The following is a 14,587-nucleotide window of genomic DNA, read 5'->3' on the forward strand; positions in this document are numbered from 1 at the left end:
AACGTTTTGGGTTTGGCTCATTAAGCTTTTGGGTCCATGAACTCACAGTTGAGTGTTTGGAGCAAAAGAAGAGAAAATATAGAAATTTACATTTGTAGGTTTGTGAATTCAAATAGTTAGGCTCACAAACTAAAATACAAAACACTTTACGGGAGAATTCAAGCCTCAGTAGGTTCACGAACTCAAGTAGGTAGTTCACGAACTCAGATGAAAAAAGCTTCAGAAGAATGTCTCTTGTACTAAGTTCACGAATTCACATATATAGGTTCGCGAACTCAAACACAAAAAGGCTTCAGGAAATTTCTCTTGTACTAGGTTCGCAAAATCACCTATATGGATTCACGAACTTAAATGAAAATATAGCTCAGAAGAAGTTTTTCTTCTACAGATTCGCGAATGCACCCGTAATAGGTTCGCGAACTCAAAAGACAAAAGTTCTCAGAGAAAATCTCTCTATTCGTGAATTTACCGTAATAGGTTCACGAACTCAAGGACCTTATTTTCCTTTGATTTTGAGTTCTATACGTTTAGGTTCACAAACTCGATTTTTAGGTTTGTGAACTCAAGTGAATAAAAATCATTAGTAGTAAAAAAAATCTTATAAGCTTAAGAGCGAATTTGAAAGTCATGAACCTTTTAATAATGTTTGTGCTTTTTTCTCAAGCTTAGTTTCGATCTCCAAAAATATGTGCTTGGAAGTCGAAACATCACTAGACTAATTAGCAAGAATCTAATCCGTGATATGATCTTTTTTAAATTATGATCAACTACTATGTGCTTAGTGTTTAGTGTGTCAATAAATCATAGTCAAATTTAATAAATGCTCAGCTTATAGATCGTTCGCTTCTTTACTAATATCAATTTACATTCATTGTATTTTGCAAGAATTACCATTCGAAGGGCAAATTATTAATAACACCGTGTTTTTCGTTCAAAAACATGTTTTGCATCACGGGTTCTATCATTTAATACTTGATTTTCCATCGTATTTTTTCATTTGACAACTCATCCATCCATAGTTAATTATCCATATATTTAGCTGATAAGGAATACAAGTCCAAACCGACAGGAATGAGAAGGAAAAAAAAGCAATATACTATCAATACCGTAACAAAGAAGTAGATAAGAAAACCAAATGAGTCCTTCTAAGAGCATGTTTGGATGTCATTTCAGAAGTTGCCTTTTGATTCTTGGAAGCAGAAAAGTCAGAAGCTAATTTGGGTATATAATTTTCGAGTGACTTCTAGAAGTCAAAAGGTTAACTTTTCATGAAGTAAAAACATTTTGCTCTTGGTATCCAAACATGCTATAAAAACTGAGAAGTGGAGAAAAAGATCTTCCACAAACATGGAAAAAATATTTGGAATCAATTGTAAAACATAGGTCAAAATGAAAAAGTAGTAGTAACACTTTTGGAGATCTTCCACAAACATGGATATTTTTGTGTTTGCACTTCATGCAGAGGTGCAAGCCCTTCACCAGGACAATGGTCAACATCCACACCGGTTGCAGACAACCCGTGGACACAATATCCAGCCACATAACAAACCACCACATAATAATGTAGGAACTTGCTAGAAGCGTGTCTTCAAGCATACTGTTCTAACACACCCAGGGTGGACAATTGACGCCCCAAGATATACTAGCTAGAGCAGCTCGAATAATTCCCGTACAATTTTTATGTTCAACATCATTACAAGTTACAGTCAGACACTCATTAAAATGTGATCAATTGTTTAAGTATGGTTGTAACCTCACTAACTTGGTTCAATACAATTAATCTTTCCGTTGAAAACAAACAGTAAATATGATGGAAAAAAGAACATAATATAAAGTGAGGACTTGAGATTCGAAATATGAATGATAAGAGAACCTAAATCACTAATTTAACACAAGTAGCAACAATAAGATATGACACTCAAAGAACAATGAATTACAGCACATATAAGAAAAATGGACAAAAATTAAACTCTACAGCTTGAGAATTAAATCAAAATCTCCTGGTTCCTCGGGATCCTTCTTATGAGTTTCGGAACGGCCATCACTCCAAAGGCGAAAACCTCCACCCTCAAGTGCCTTGTGATTAGTTTCAAGACGACCACCATCCCAATTACGCAAACCACTAATTTCTGGCTCTTTCTTATTACTTTCTGGACGACTGCCATCCCAAAGATGAATAACACCACCAACCTCGGGTACCTTATGCTGATGAGTTTCAGAATTATGATCACGACTCCCGTCCCAAAGACGAACACCACCAACTACGGCATTAGGTCTGTTGCAAGAGATGGTGTTGGTGGTGGTGGCAGTGGAAGGCATGTTAGTACTAGGGATAGCACCAAAAGGTGGTGATTGGAATGATGTATTAGGAGACAGACTAGCAATACCATCGAACCTGCTAGCTGCACTTGGCATTGCGGTTGCAGGATGGCCGGCCAGACGATTCAACCACGAACCCGGTTGAGACCACGCACTACTGTTATGGTACTGAAAACCGGCTAGAGATGGCGATGGGTAATAAGGTTTCTGAGTTGGCGTTCGAACACCAAGAGATCTATTAAAAGATCCATGATTATAGAGAGTCGAGTATGACGAGTACGCGCTCAAGATACTTTGTGGGTACCCGTAACCTCCAATACTATCCAGTGGTTGCCCTCTTTTTGCCAAGTTACGTTCGCGTTTATGGGCGTTTTGATGTCCGCCCAAAGCTTGAGAGCTATAGAATTTTCTCCTACAAAAATTGCAGAAGAAGACTCTACTAGGAGTCTCCTTCTTCTTATTGATCCCGGTGGATGAAGACGATGGTCTCAATAAACCCGAATCCTTAACCTCAATGGGTTGGTTTTTCGATCCGAACTCTACATGTTTATTATTTGTAGAAAGCTTTAAATCAAGAGTAATACTATTTTGATCCGTTTTGGATTCTTCTTGTCTCAGCATCATCATATTCTTCTCTTGAGTATTATTGATATCTTCGTTGCATGATGGAGTTTCGTCGGAGGCGGAGATGGTTGAAGATGTTGAATTACAAGCTTCCATACGCAAATCCTCCATGGAAGCGAGAGATGAGTGATCGAGAAAGATTGATGGTGGGTTTTATGGTGCGACTTTGAAACTCTTTAGTTTTTTTGTTGTATAAATAAGAGAAGAGAAAATACGATATTCAATGAATGAGAATATGAATGCTGTAATCTTCCATGTATAGAAAGATATCATTGGTACATAGTTATTACAAAGACATAGATATCTCAGGGTATTAAGCAAAGAGTCTAGGACTCTAGGTTCAAAAAAAGAAACACATAAAAACATTTGGTAAGAAGATCACACTGAGAATAACTCATACTAATATATGGGTTTTCTTACCAGTACGTGAATCAGCAAATTAATGTCTTGGAATTGCGGTTTTTAAATACTAGAAATTATGTATGCCATGGGTTAAATTAGGGTTAATGCGAGGCAAATAAACTCCATAAGTATAGGGATTGTGTTAAAACTTTTTCTTTAAATAGAGTTTATATTTTTTCCTTTTTTGAGTCTATTAAGTCTTAACTCATGCTTCGATTTTAAATGTCATACTTTTTGAATGGAAGGGGAAATTCATTCATTGATTACAAGACATCAAATCTCATTAAAGATGCCATTATTGTTAAAGATTTACTTAAACCCAACTAGTTTTATTACTTAATAAAATGAAGTTATGTGGAACATTCTATATTTAGTTATATATTTGTGCTCTTTCTCCTTTAACGTTTTCGTTTTGTTTCATTTGTAATATAACAAGTATAAGTTCACAAATATTAAGAGCTTGTTTGGTACAATTTTTAAAAACAGTTTTCAAAATTAATTTTCCACTGTTTTAAAAACCTGGCTTTACTGGGGTAATACCCAAATTAATTGGAGTATGCCTAATGAGACAAAAGCTAGGTCATTTTAGAATAAAAGAAGCCACCCCTTAATCTTATATTTTCTGAATGACTAATATACCCTTATTTAATTAACACTAAAAGTTCTGATTAGGTTAATTCATTGAATTTAGGTTAAAACTTATGAATTTAAGTTATGAAATTTTGTTTTTGATTGAACTCATGTGGGAAGATTTTTGATGAAAAAAATTGTTTTGAAAAAAGTTTTTGCAACTGAAATGAAAGCATACTACCCAAACACTTCCCCAAAGGGGATTGCAAAGCTGATATATGAAATCATACTCAAAATTATAGAAGAAATCAACACTTTCAGTTCTGAAACCATCAAAAGTCGGAAAGGTCGACGAATGAAGAAGATGCCGACTGTACTTTGGTCGACAAGGTCGTCAAAAGAAGAAGATGCCGACTATGCTTCATCCGGCAAGGTCGTCGAATGAAGAAGATGCCGAATTATTTTATTTTATTTTTGACAAACAGGAGACTATTGTAAATGCTTCACTAGTCGGTATCTTATTGATTTCTTACCTTGCCTGCTAAGGTTGACAAAAAAATACCTTGCCAACTATAGGATTTTTGCAATACATAGAAAGGTGTTACAAATGCATGATTAGTCGGCAAGGTACTAAATTCATAACCTGCCGGCTAAACTATAGTCGGCAAGGTATAAGGATGAATACCTTGCCGACCCTGTAAATGCTAATTTCAGTGATGAAAAATCGGCATGATATTCAATCTAGGAAGCTGCCGACTAGTATTAGTCGGCAAGGTCGACAAAAATTACCCTGCCGACTTTTAGCAAAAATGTTGAATTCATAAGGGATTTAAGATTGGGAATGATTTTGTACCAAATCTCAAACCGCGTATGAATTTGTACCCGGTTTGAGATTGGGTACAAAATCATACCCAATCTCAAATCCCGTAGCCACATTTTTTTTTTTTTTTTTGGTTTTGTTTTGAATTGGATTTTTGACTTTTTTCTTTTAGTTTTGTTTTGATTTTCGATTTCATCACAGATGAACCACATCCGGTGAATTGGTTTTGAAAAGTTTCAGTCGGCATGGTTTTTTAGTATGGGCAACTTGGTCTTTTAACACCTTTTAGACACCCCTTAGCACACTAGTTTGGATAGGAATAAAATGCGTATACCCCAATCTCGCCAGGTTTAAAACATTCCATTGTTTCCTTGTTTTCATTTTCTAAAAATTGTTTGGCAGGATAAAAACTGTTTTTGAAAACCAAGGAAAATCAACTAAATCAAATCAAATGTAAAGACTCGTCTATGAGATAGTGATACTGGCCATGACTCACTTGCAATCATTCTCCCGATTTCTTACTTTTTTCTGAAAAGAAGAAGAAGAAACAAGAAAAAAAAAACACAGAAAACAATAATTTATTGTTTGCATTTTTTTGTTTTCAAAAACAGAAAATAAATAGAAAATATTTTCTGAAAATGTCCCTACCAAACGAGTTTTTTCACCTGTTTTTGAAAACTGTACCAAATAGGCTCTAAATGATCCAAAGTTACAATGAAAACAACTCTGGGGTACTGGGCTCCAACCACAAACTGGGATAAATATATTTAAAGATGGAATTTACACTTGTAAAATGAGATAAATATCTGAGATAAATATCTGATGTACGTAATTTACACTTGTAAAATGGGATAAATATCTAATGTATGTAATTTACACTTCAAATTGGAAGGAATAACTGGTTCTAAATACTTCCTGTATAGTATACCCATTAGCTGTATGAGACATGAAGAACGGCGTCAACATTTAGTAAATTCTCTCAGCTGTGGAGACAGGGCGAAGAAAAACAACAATGACAGTGATGTTATCTTTGCTTCCACGCTCGGCAGCTTCTGTTGCCAATCTCTTCGAGCACATTCCTGGTTCTTTAACTGTGTCTCTTATGATGGATATGACATCCTCGCTGCTAACTACATCCCACAGTCCATCACTGGCCATCACCTGACACAAAACAACCACGAATTTTAGATAGAATCAAATGGTTTTCTAGTGTGCATCTAATATATCCTTATCCGTGACTCTCAGAAGAAATGGTAGAGCCCCTGATAGTGGTGGAGTCCTCTACCTGGGTTCAAACCTGCTTACACTTGGTTTGTGCCATTTATCCACCAACATATATTACTAAGTTTATGTGCCCTGATTGTTCACACTTTACGAGAATTTTCTTACTTTCTGAAAGTTAACAGCTAGTAAAAACTAAGACGAGATATCCTAAACAAAACTTTTGCATTTAGCAATTTAAAATTGTGACCGGGCTTTAGACATCTCCAAGGTAATTTTACTTATTCCTTACCAATAGTTTTCTTGATGAAGAACCAACAGTCTATAAATCTGTAACCTTTTTAAGTATCCTTACCAGGTACTCGTCCTCAGAGGTCAAAGTAGTTTCTCTAATTTCAGGCTCCGCTGTCACTGCAGGTTTCAGGTCATCATCACCTATCGACCGTGTAACCTGATCAAAGAAGCAAATCAAGAAATTCAGGTAGTTTCCAGTAGTAGGATTGGAAGTTTTCAAGCAACATAAGTAGGAAAAGTGAGTTAAACTCATGGAAGGCAAGCCGCAAGCACCAACGGAGGAGCCATGAGGAAGCATAAATTTATTTATTCATCGCAGCATCGCCAACTACTAGGTCCCTTCCAAACTGAACATTTTGTATAAATCTAACCTCCCACACTTAAGTGGAGATGTCCTGGAAAGAGAATCCTACTTAGGCTTTTGATGCAAGATTTCTAGAGCTACCAGCATAAAACTATTACGAGGATAATGATTACTACGGTAAGAAATGGGTGTACAGAGAAGCATAACATAATTGGTTTATTTTCTTCTTTGTACTGATAAGCACCTGGAGAGCAGCTGTACCGACCCTCCAATTGTCCACTTGCCATTTGACCTGTCCACCTGCTCTTATGACTCGTTCCCTCTCCTCAATACAGCTTGCAGTATGATCCTGTTTGGAAGTACAGGGATACGTCAGTACAGTGACATCCTGTTTTAACGTAAAAATACCAGGATTTGCAACCAAATGCTTAATTAAAAAATTAGATTCTTCTATTATTGTTTAATGTGAACTAGCTTGTATACCAACTGATTTATAAGAACCAAAGTGTTAATATAGTTTATAGGCGTATCTACATGTCCAAACTTACCTTAGTGAGAGGGAAGGCAGTGCCAGCACGACATAAAATTGTCCTGCAATCACCAGCATTAGCAACAAAAAGCTTGTTCTCAACTATTAATGCAGCATTTGCACAACACCCAGGATGCCAATTTTTCTTTGTAGTTCCTTTAACATTGCGCTGGACTATTAACTCATCCCTGAATGCAATATCTGTCTTCATGAATGCTTCTGTCAGTGCATCTGAAGGACTGCACCAACAAACAAAGTTAACCAAGGAATGCGAGGACTGGAGAGTACAAAAAAGATAAGCGTGAACAAACCTCAGTGTAGAACCTAATGTTTGCAAGAACCTTGGTAATGCTCGAACAGAGAACTCAGCAGCTGCTGCTCCTGTATGCATGAAACGTTAAAATATATTTCATCATCACATTTTTTATTATCAACAATACAGTCTCTGTCAAACACTACTCATAAAAGACGACGATATCAGGCCCAAACTAACTCTCCAATAGTAGGTTTGGCAAAGCCAACTCAGAGATAATTTCCTATCATGTACCCAAAGTCAATTGCGGTGGTTGGGTCACCGGTAAAGGCTAAGGGTGAGGGTCGTTGGTAATTGACAGCATGAAGTTGGTTTAGCTGGTAATGGGAATTTAAGTAGTTCCTTTCTGTACCTCGGTGACCATCAAAGATCCCAAACAGATGAACATCCTTCTGCCTGCACATGCTTGGCATCAAAAAATGCGTGTCCTCCATGCTTTCCCTTCTGCCACAAGTGGCAAAGGATCCAGAAGATAATGTCGGGTTGTATGGAGCAGCACCATTTGATGAATCATGCCAGATCCTCGGATTTGAATCAGTTGCAGAGGAAGCATCTTTGGACAACTGCTCTCCTTGAACATACCAATTTACAGCTTCTTGGTAACTTTGAAGGTTACTGATGACATCTGAAGAAAGATCAGTCAGTAACCCAGATGGTTCTTGGAGGACCTTTCCCTCTTGTCCTTCACATACATGTTTCATGATTGGATCCAATTCGGCAATAATATCATCAAAAGAAGGCCTATTAAGAGGATCTGCATCCCAACACCTCTGGATTAGTTTGGCTAAACTGTCTGGTGCACCTGATTCAGAACCAGCGAGAACTGGTCGTAGTCCTTGAGACACTACAGCTGCTGTTAGTTGCTGTTCGCTATAGTTCATTTCCAGTACAGTATGTGCCTGCAGGGATTATTTTTCCAATACAATAATTACTATTAAACTGAAAGATAAAGGACCTTGCCCCAAGATGTAAAGCAAGCTTGAGCGCAAAGCTTGAACTGGTTAATATTTTTAAACACAAAATGATAGGTGGAAATTTCAAACTTCCATGACCCAAAGAAGTACAATAATCTAGACAGTGTACCTGGGCTTCTGCACGAAGATCGGTGTAAGGAACGACGCCAGTAAAGAGCTCACTGAAATAGAAAATGTGCAGTCAGATTTTTCTATGGTAAGACTCGGGTACAGTAGCATGTAAGCATTTAATAATGTGTATCATTCTGTGTACCATATAGGACTATTATAATGTGCTACTGAAAGTGCAGGTTAGATATATTTCTGGGTTACTGCCCAGGCGTGATATATCAAATGGTTTAAAAATCTTATCATTTACAAAGATCACAGGAAAATCATAATCATGATTCGAAATAATGACATTATGGTTATGCTGATAGATTTTTTTTATTCATATTTCATTATGCCCTCTAATGTATAAATGGAATCTATTAGAAGACAGTAAAACAAAAGGCTCTTTAGAAGGATATCATTATTAAGTTGTGATCGAACGAACACTTTCACTACTACAAGCGCATAAACAGGATATATCATCTAGTAAATGCAAGAATACAACTGTGGAAGAAATGAAGAATTTCAGTACATATACCCTCAGCTCAGATATCCAGTCAGAATCAAGTTGAGTTGTCGAACCATATTTTCAAGCCTTGAAAAGACCAAGGAATAAGGATTTTGAATCTGAGGCAAACTTGACAAATACATCCAGAAATTCTTTATGAATGTATAACTGGTTAAACGTTAATAGTGTAAGCTGGTTAATCGTAATACTATCTCTTGACAGGCTAAACTAACGATGTGTACAAGCAACTGTAAATTCAGTACATCCCAATCTATCCATGCTCCCAATACAACAATGTAAGGCTCAAATGCTTACTTGATGGTTATTCCGAAACTATACACATCTGATTTTTCACTTTGTATGTCCTTCCTTAATATTTCAGGTGCCATATAAATCAGCGTCCCAACCATATTCTTTTTGTGAAAACCACCTGTTGGTTTGCCGGATGATCTCCAATTTTCAACAGAAACATGTTTAAGATCTTTCTTATATACTGCCAACCCAAAATCTGACAGGTGTGGACAAAGATTCCTGTCAAGCTGCGAGAAACTCGCCTTATATAAATACCACACACAAATTACTGAATCTGCAATAAAAATATTAAGCAATATTAACAATAATATTATTAGTTTCTGAAGTACTTACAAGAACATTTGCTGGTTTCACGTCCCTATGCACAATCCCGAGGTTATGGAGATATTGCAGAGATTTTGCTGGAAAGGGTAAGCGTAAAACACATTTTTTAGGAACTACCAAACGAAAAATTCAAATAATGAAGGAAGGAGTAAATTCAAAACTCCAGAAACAAAGACAAGCACAAGTATCAAGAAAGAAAAAAAGTTAGACAAGAGAAGAAGTGTCACCATTCTCCAGAAACAAAGACTAGGATAGACTATGATACATTCCCTCGATTTCTTCAAAGATGAATATGCTTATTCTCTTTCTCTTCCATTGCGAACTAGAGTAAGGCATGAATTCAAAGGTGGAAAACTTATAAGACTCGTCACTTGCCACCATATTAACAATTGGTATAGGCCTCTCAATATATCATGCTTTCAATTTTAGAGCTATATGTCAAATATCAACTTGTAATGCTTCTGTTAAGTCCAGATATGATAAACCACCCCCCGCACTCCAGAATTTTTCCAGTCCAAGATGAATTATAAGGTAGCTATCATGCAGTGTAACTCAGATTTTTGACGGCATGATTACTGTGTTGCGACTGACAAGAAAGCTGCGCGTTTTGGGTGGTATCCTACTTGTGTTTGTTCACCCACTCATATCTTGGTAATTGTTGATGAACTCTAAACTCTGCATTGGTAACATCGCTACTGTGTAGGTCCAAATTTGCAGCCACAACGCAGATTAGGTTTTGGGTAGCCTAAAATGATAAGGTTTTAGCTACACTAGTTATAATTGAACTACTCAGAGAATTAACAAAATATTACAGACATCTGTAACCATAAGGATGATTATGCCTGAAAATTGTTAGTTGCAAAGCAATGCCCTCACCAAAACTTTAGCATTCTTGTCAACAAAAATCACCCCCAACTTAAGATTCAATAATACTATTATTAGTTTATTACTCAATCCAAACAACAGAGTACTAGAAATTGAAGATAAAAAAAAAAAACTTTATAGAACTAAATAAATAAGGAGATGCATTTACCAAGCTTAAGACTAATATGAAGCATCTCTTTGAGACTTGGAATCCATTCTTGAACATGTAATTTCCCAGAAAGATCACCAGATTCATAGAATTGGAAAAAGAACATATAATTGGGTGGTTTCGCATGTGCAGCTATTAATGTTGCTATCCCCAAATCATCCAATTTGCTTTCACCAAAAACAACAAAAACAAATTCAATAAATTTTCAATCAAAGATAAATGTGAAATGAAGAAGTGTGTGTATAAATATATACTGACCATAATAGTTGTAGTTCTTTGTGGAATCTATCAAGATCATCAGAAGTAGCCAAAATAGGTTTTTTAACAGCAACTTTTTTCCCATTAAGAATTGCTTCATAAACAACACTTTCAGAACCTTTAGCTATTGGAGATAGAAGAGTGTATGTTGATGGTAAAAGATGTAATGGTATTGTTTTACTCTTACAACATCCTCTTACACATGTGTTTGGTTCCACTATCTCCATCACCATCTCTCTCTCTCTCTGTTCTTTCTTCTCTGGGTTCTCACTTCTCCATCTTCTTCTTCTCTCTGTTTGATTAATTGAGATTGAGAATCAATTTGGGAATACTAAGGACAATGTTAATATGTAAAGTAGGACTACAACAATATCTTGAATTATATAATCTAATGGTTACTATTCAAGTATCTACTTCTATAGGAAATCGTCACTGTTCAACTTCAAACATTGCTGCAGTTTGATCTTCTGTACTGTATATACTAAAAGCAAAAAGACGCTAAATGGACAGAGAAATATATCTGTCTCATTTTTGTAAGGTTCCCCATTGGATCCCGTTACGTACCACCTACTACGTTGATGGCGTCTTTGGAATCTTTGGACGGTAGGTTTTTATTTATTTATTTTCCTGCTAGGAAAGAAAATTCTCATTGAGCAAGCTTACAGCGTTCTGAAGAAAATAGGGAACATTGGATTCATCCCATTCACCCGTAACTTTCCCAGTTCGATTGTGCTTGGCAGCTAAATCTGCTACACTATTAAGATTTCTCTTAAGGTATCACCGAATAGAATGAATATCCTTTAAAAGAAATAAACAATCATCTAAAACAGAGCAAGAGGTCCAGCTAGTTTGGCCTTTGCAATTATTAAGATAAGCCATAATATTCTTGACATCACTAATTAAGTAAATATTCTAGAAATTATTTGCTTGGATCCATCTAGTAGCCTCAAGAATTTCCTTACTCTCAACACCTTCAGAACAAGCATCAGTACCTGAAACTGCATAGTTCATTGCCACAATGTCCACACCAGAATTGTTAGTATCTTTGTCAAAAGATGCATCACATAATATAAGTAAACTATCATGAGGGATAGAGTTAAGGAAGTTATCCTCAGTAACAAATATTGTGTGAGTATTAGAAATAGGTGTAGAAGGAAGAGAACTGATAGTTTCCTCAGCCAGTCTAAGAGCAATTCTGGCAGTGAGTTGAGAATTCAAAGACTTATTGTCAAAGACTTTGGAGCATCTGTCTTTCCAAATGCACCAGGCAGCAGTAAAAACAATCGAAGATTTATCTAGCAGATTCTTAGTAGACAGCCATTTAGATATCCAATCCTTAATACTAATATCTCCATTCAAATCCTGAGAAATAACATGACTAGCAGCAGGTATGTTGGACCAAACATTTCTAGAAAATTCACAATGAAGAATCATATGTTCAGGGGTTTCACTAGCTCCAGAGTTACATGATTTGCACCTGTTATCATGGTTGCTATTGTATCTAGCTAACTTACTGCCTGTAGGGAGAATATTTTCAACACACTTCCATAAAAATAACTAAGTGTTAGGTAAGAGTGTGGAATTCCAGAGGGCCTTATGTGTCTCTAGGTCTGGATTATGGAGGTTTTTAATCTTATTCCTATTTTCTACCGAATAATTGCTGACTATTTAAAATTCAGAGACGAGGTGAGGGAGGATCCACTCCACTGGACCTAAATTTGCGAAAAATGATTTGTTGACAGTGGAAAAAACCGGGAGAAATCCCGTGACACTAATATGGATGGGCCTACCACCCCAGTGGGACCTATCTCATATTAATGCCACGGGATTTATCCCGATTTTTTCCACGGTTGTCATAGCACTACTCTTAAATTTGGGAATATCTAGCAAGCTTTTTTGTCCATTGATTAGGACAGAGATATGGCTCGGATTTTCTTGAATTTCGCTATGACCGTATTTTCTTTTAACTTAACAAATACAATCCTTGTGTGCAATCAAATTCTTTCACTAATGATCCAAAACTATCATGTTGGCGTAGAAAATCCATCAATTATTTTTTATGAACAATCAGATGATGTTTACGAACAATCAGATGATGTGGTGAAAATCCCACGATAGGTTTACGTGTTAGTGGTGTTAACTGAAGATTACTTAGCTCGGTTAACTATAGTATTCATGAATGTAGATGGAGAAAAACGATTTGCTGGTTTTTACGGAATTGAGGAGACGACCATGCGGAGGAGACTCCTTGAACCGAGCGAAATGTTTAACCTCACACAGATGTAATACCCCGAGTTCCGGACCAGGGTCAAACCCATATGGAGATCCGAACTCGAAGCGTTACGGGTCGGAAAGAGACTTATGCATATATATTTCTCTTAGTTGTTTTTTTTTATTACTACAAATATAATTTAGCCTTTCTAATATGAATTTAAACATATGAATTTGCTAATCATTTGTAACAACATTTCCAACAAACTTATTATTTCAAATTACATTTCAATCAATACAATGAAAAGATTCAAATCACTAAGCTACTCAATCCTAGCTTCCGCTGTGCGACTCTAATAAATCTGCAAGGATGTCAATTGGGGTGAGATGCCATCTCAATAGAATGTACCCCTATTCTCTAAATATGCGGAAACAAAATCATCTTATCAAGGAATAACATACAATAAGAAATGGAGTGCAACTTCAACGAATATATTCAACCAACAACGTTACCTCACAAATATTATTTTCACTAAATCACCGAATTCATTTGTTCAAACGTGAATTCAAAATACCACTATTGTTTATAACAAATCATTTAATTAAGATTTCAAATAAGACTTCACAATGATACATCAACAAATCATCCAATTTATTTGTTCAATCATGAGTTCACAATACCAATATTATTGCCAATAAATCATCCATTTAGGATTTAACACACCAATTAACATCATCAATAATGTTTCCAACAACCCATCCATTTAAGTTTCAAAACATGAGTTACATATCAATATTGTCACCAAAAAACCATGAGTTTACAATACAAAAATAATTGTCAACAAGTCATTCATCAATGATTCAACACATCTATTCACGTATTAATATCATCACAGAGAAACCATGAGTCTACTAATCATCCATTTGGGATTTAACACATCAATACACAACTCATCCATTTAAGTTCACACTTGAGTTCAACAATTCATTGAATTACATTTCACACATCTCACTAACAAACTTTGAGTTCGCGGTACGAAAACCTTGGTTCGTACACCCACCTATCGTTTATCGGCACGGAAACCTCCATCGATGGTCAGGAACAAAAGTTCATATGAGAACAATACCCATTTGTTCTCGGGGATCATTACCCGTTTCATTCACCGTACGAAAACCTTGGTTCGTACACCACCTATCGTTTACCGGCACGGACAACCGCCATCGATGGTCGGGAAACACAAGTTCCCATGGGGATCATTACCCATTTAACTCTCGGGGAACATTACCCGCCGTTAGCATGAAATGATATTCCATCTAACGGAAAAACATGAACTCATTTCCTTTTATAAATAGTCTTTACACACAACACAAGCAACCATGGCATAAGAACATAATTTTCTTTCAAGCATTTCTACAAACAAGCTAACTGCATCCATTTTGCATCATACATATTTTGGTGATTATTCATCTGATCTACCTGA

General features: G+C 36.2%; 2 protein-coding genes across 3 annotated transcripts; both read right to left on the reverse strand.

Annotated features, from left to right (window-relative positions):
- Positions 1-1,925: 1,925 nt before the first annotated feature.
- Positions 1,926-3,054, reverse strand: LOC113324415. The gene has a single exon (XM_026572734.1). The coding sequence runs from the start codon at positions 3,052-3,054 to the stop codon at positions 1,972-1,974; it is 1,083 nt and encodes a 360-aa protein (XP_026428519.1). The 3' UTR covers positions 1,926-1,971.
- A 2,416-nt stretch (positions 3,055-5,470) lies between these two features.
- On the reverse strand, positions 5,471-11,318 carry LOC113322382 (protein kinase and PP2C-like domain-containing protein). 2 transcript variants are annotated; one of them, XM_026570455.1, is made up of 11 exons: positions 10,896-11,318; positions 10,638-10,804; positions 9,614-9,681; positions 9,284-9,522; positions 8,480-8,531; positions 7,749-8,295; positions 7,395-7,464; positions 7,103-7,322; positions 6,799-6,903; positions 6,312-6,407; positions 5,471-5,896 (listed from the first exon to the last, which is right to left on the reverse strand). In XM_026570455.1, exons 1-11 carry the CDS (start codon positions 11,126-11,128, stop codon positions 5,702-5,704), a joined length of 1,992 nt encoding a protein of 663 aa, XP_026426240.1. In that variant the 5' UTR covers positions 11,129-11,318; the 3' UTR covers positions 5,471-5,701. The 2 variants fall into 2 exon arrangements, with proteins under 2 accessions (XP_026426240.1, XP_026426241.1); XM_026570456.1 differs by having other exon boundaries at positions 9,284-9,507; positions 10,896-11,313.
- Positions 11,319-14,587: the final 3,269 nt, after the last annotated feature.

Source organism: Papaver somniferum, chromosome 11 (genome assembly GCF_003573695.1).
Source record: "Papaver somniferum cultivar HN1 chromosome 11, ASM357369v1, whole genome shotgun sequence".
Taxonomy (NCBI): Eukaryota; Viridiplantae; Streptophyta; class Magnoliopsida; order Ranunculales; family Papaveraceae; genus Papaver; species Papaver somniferum.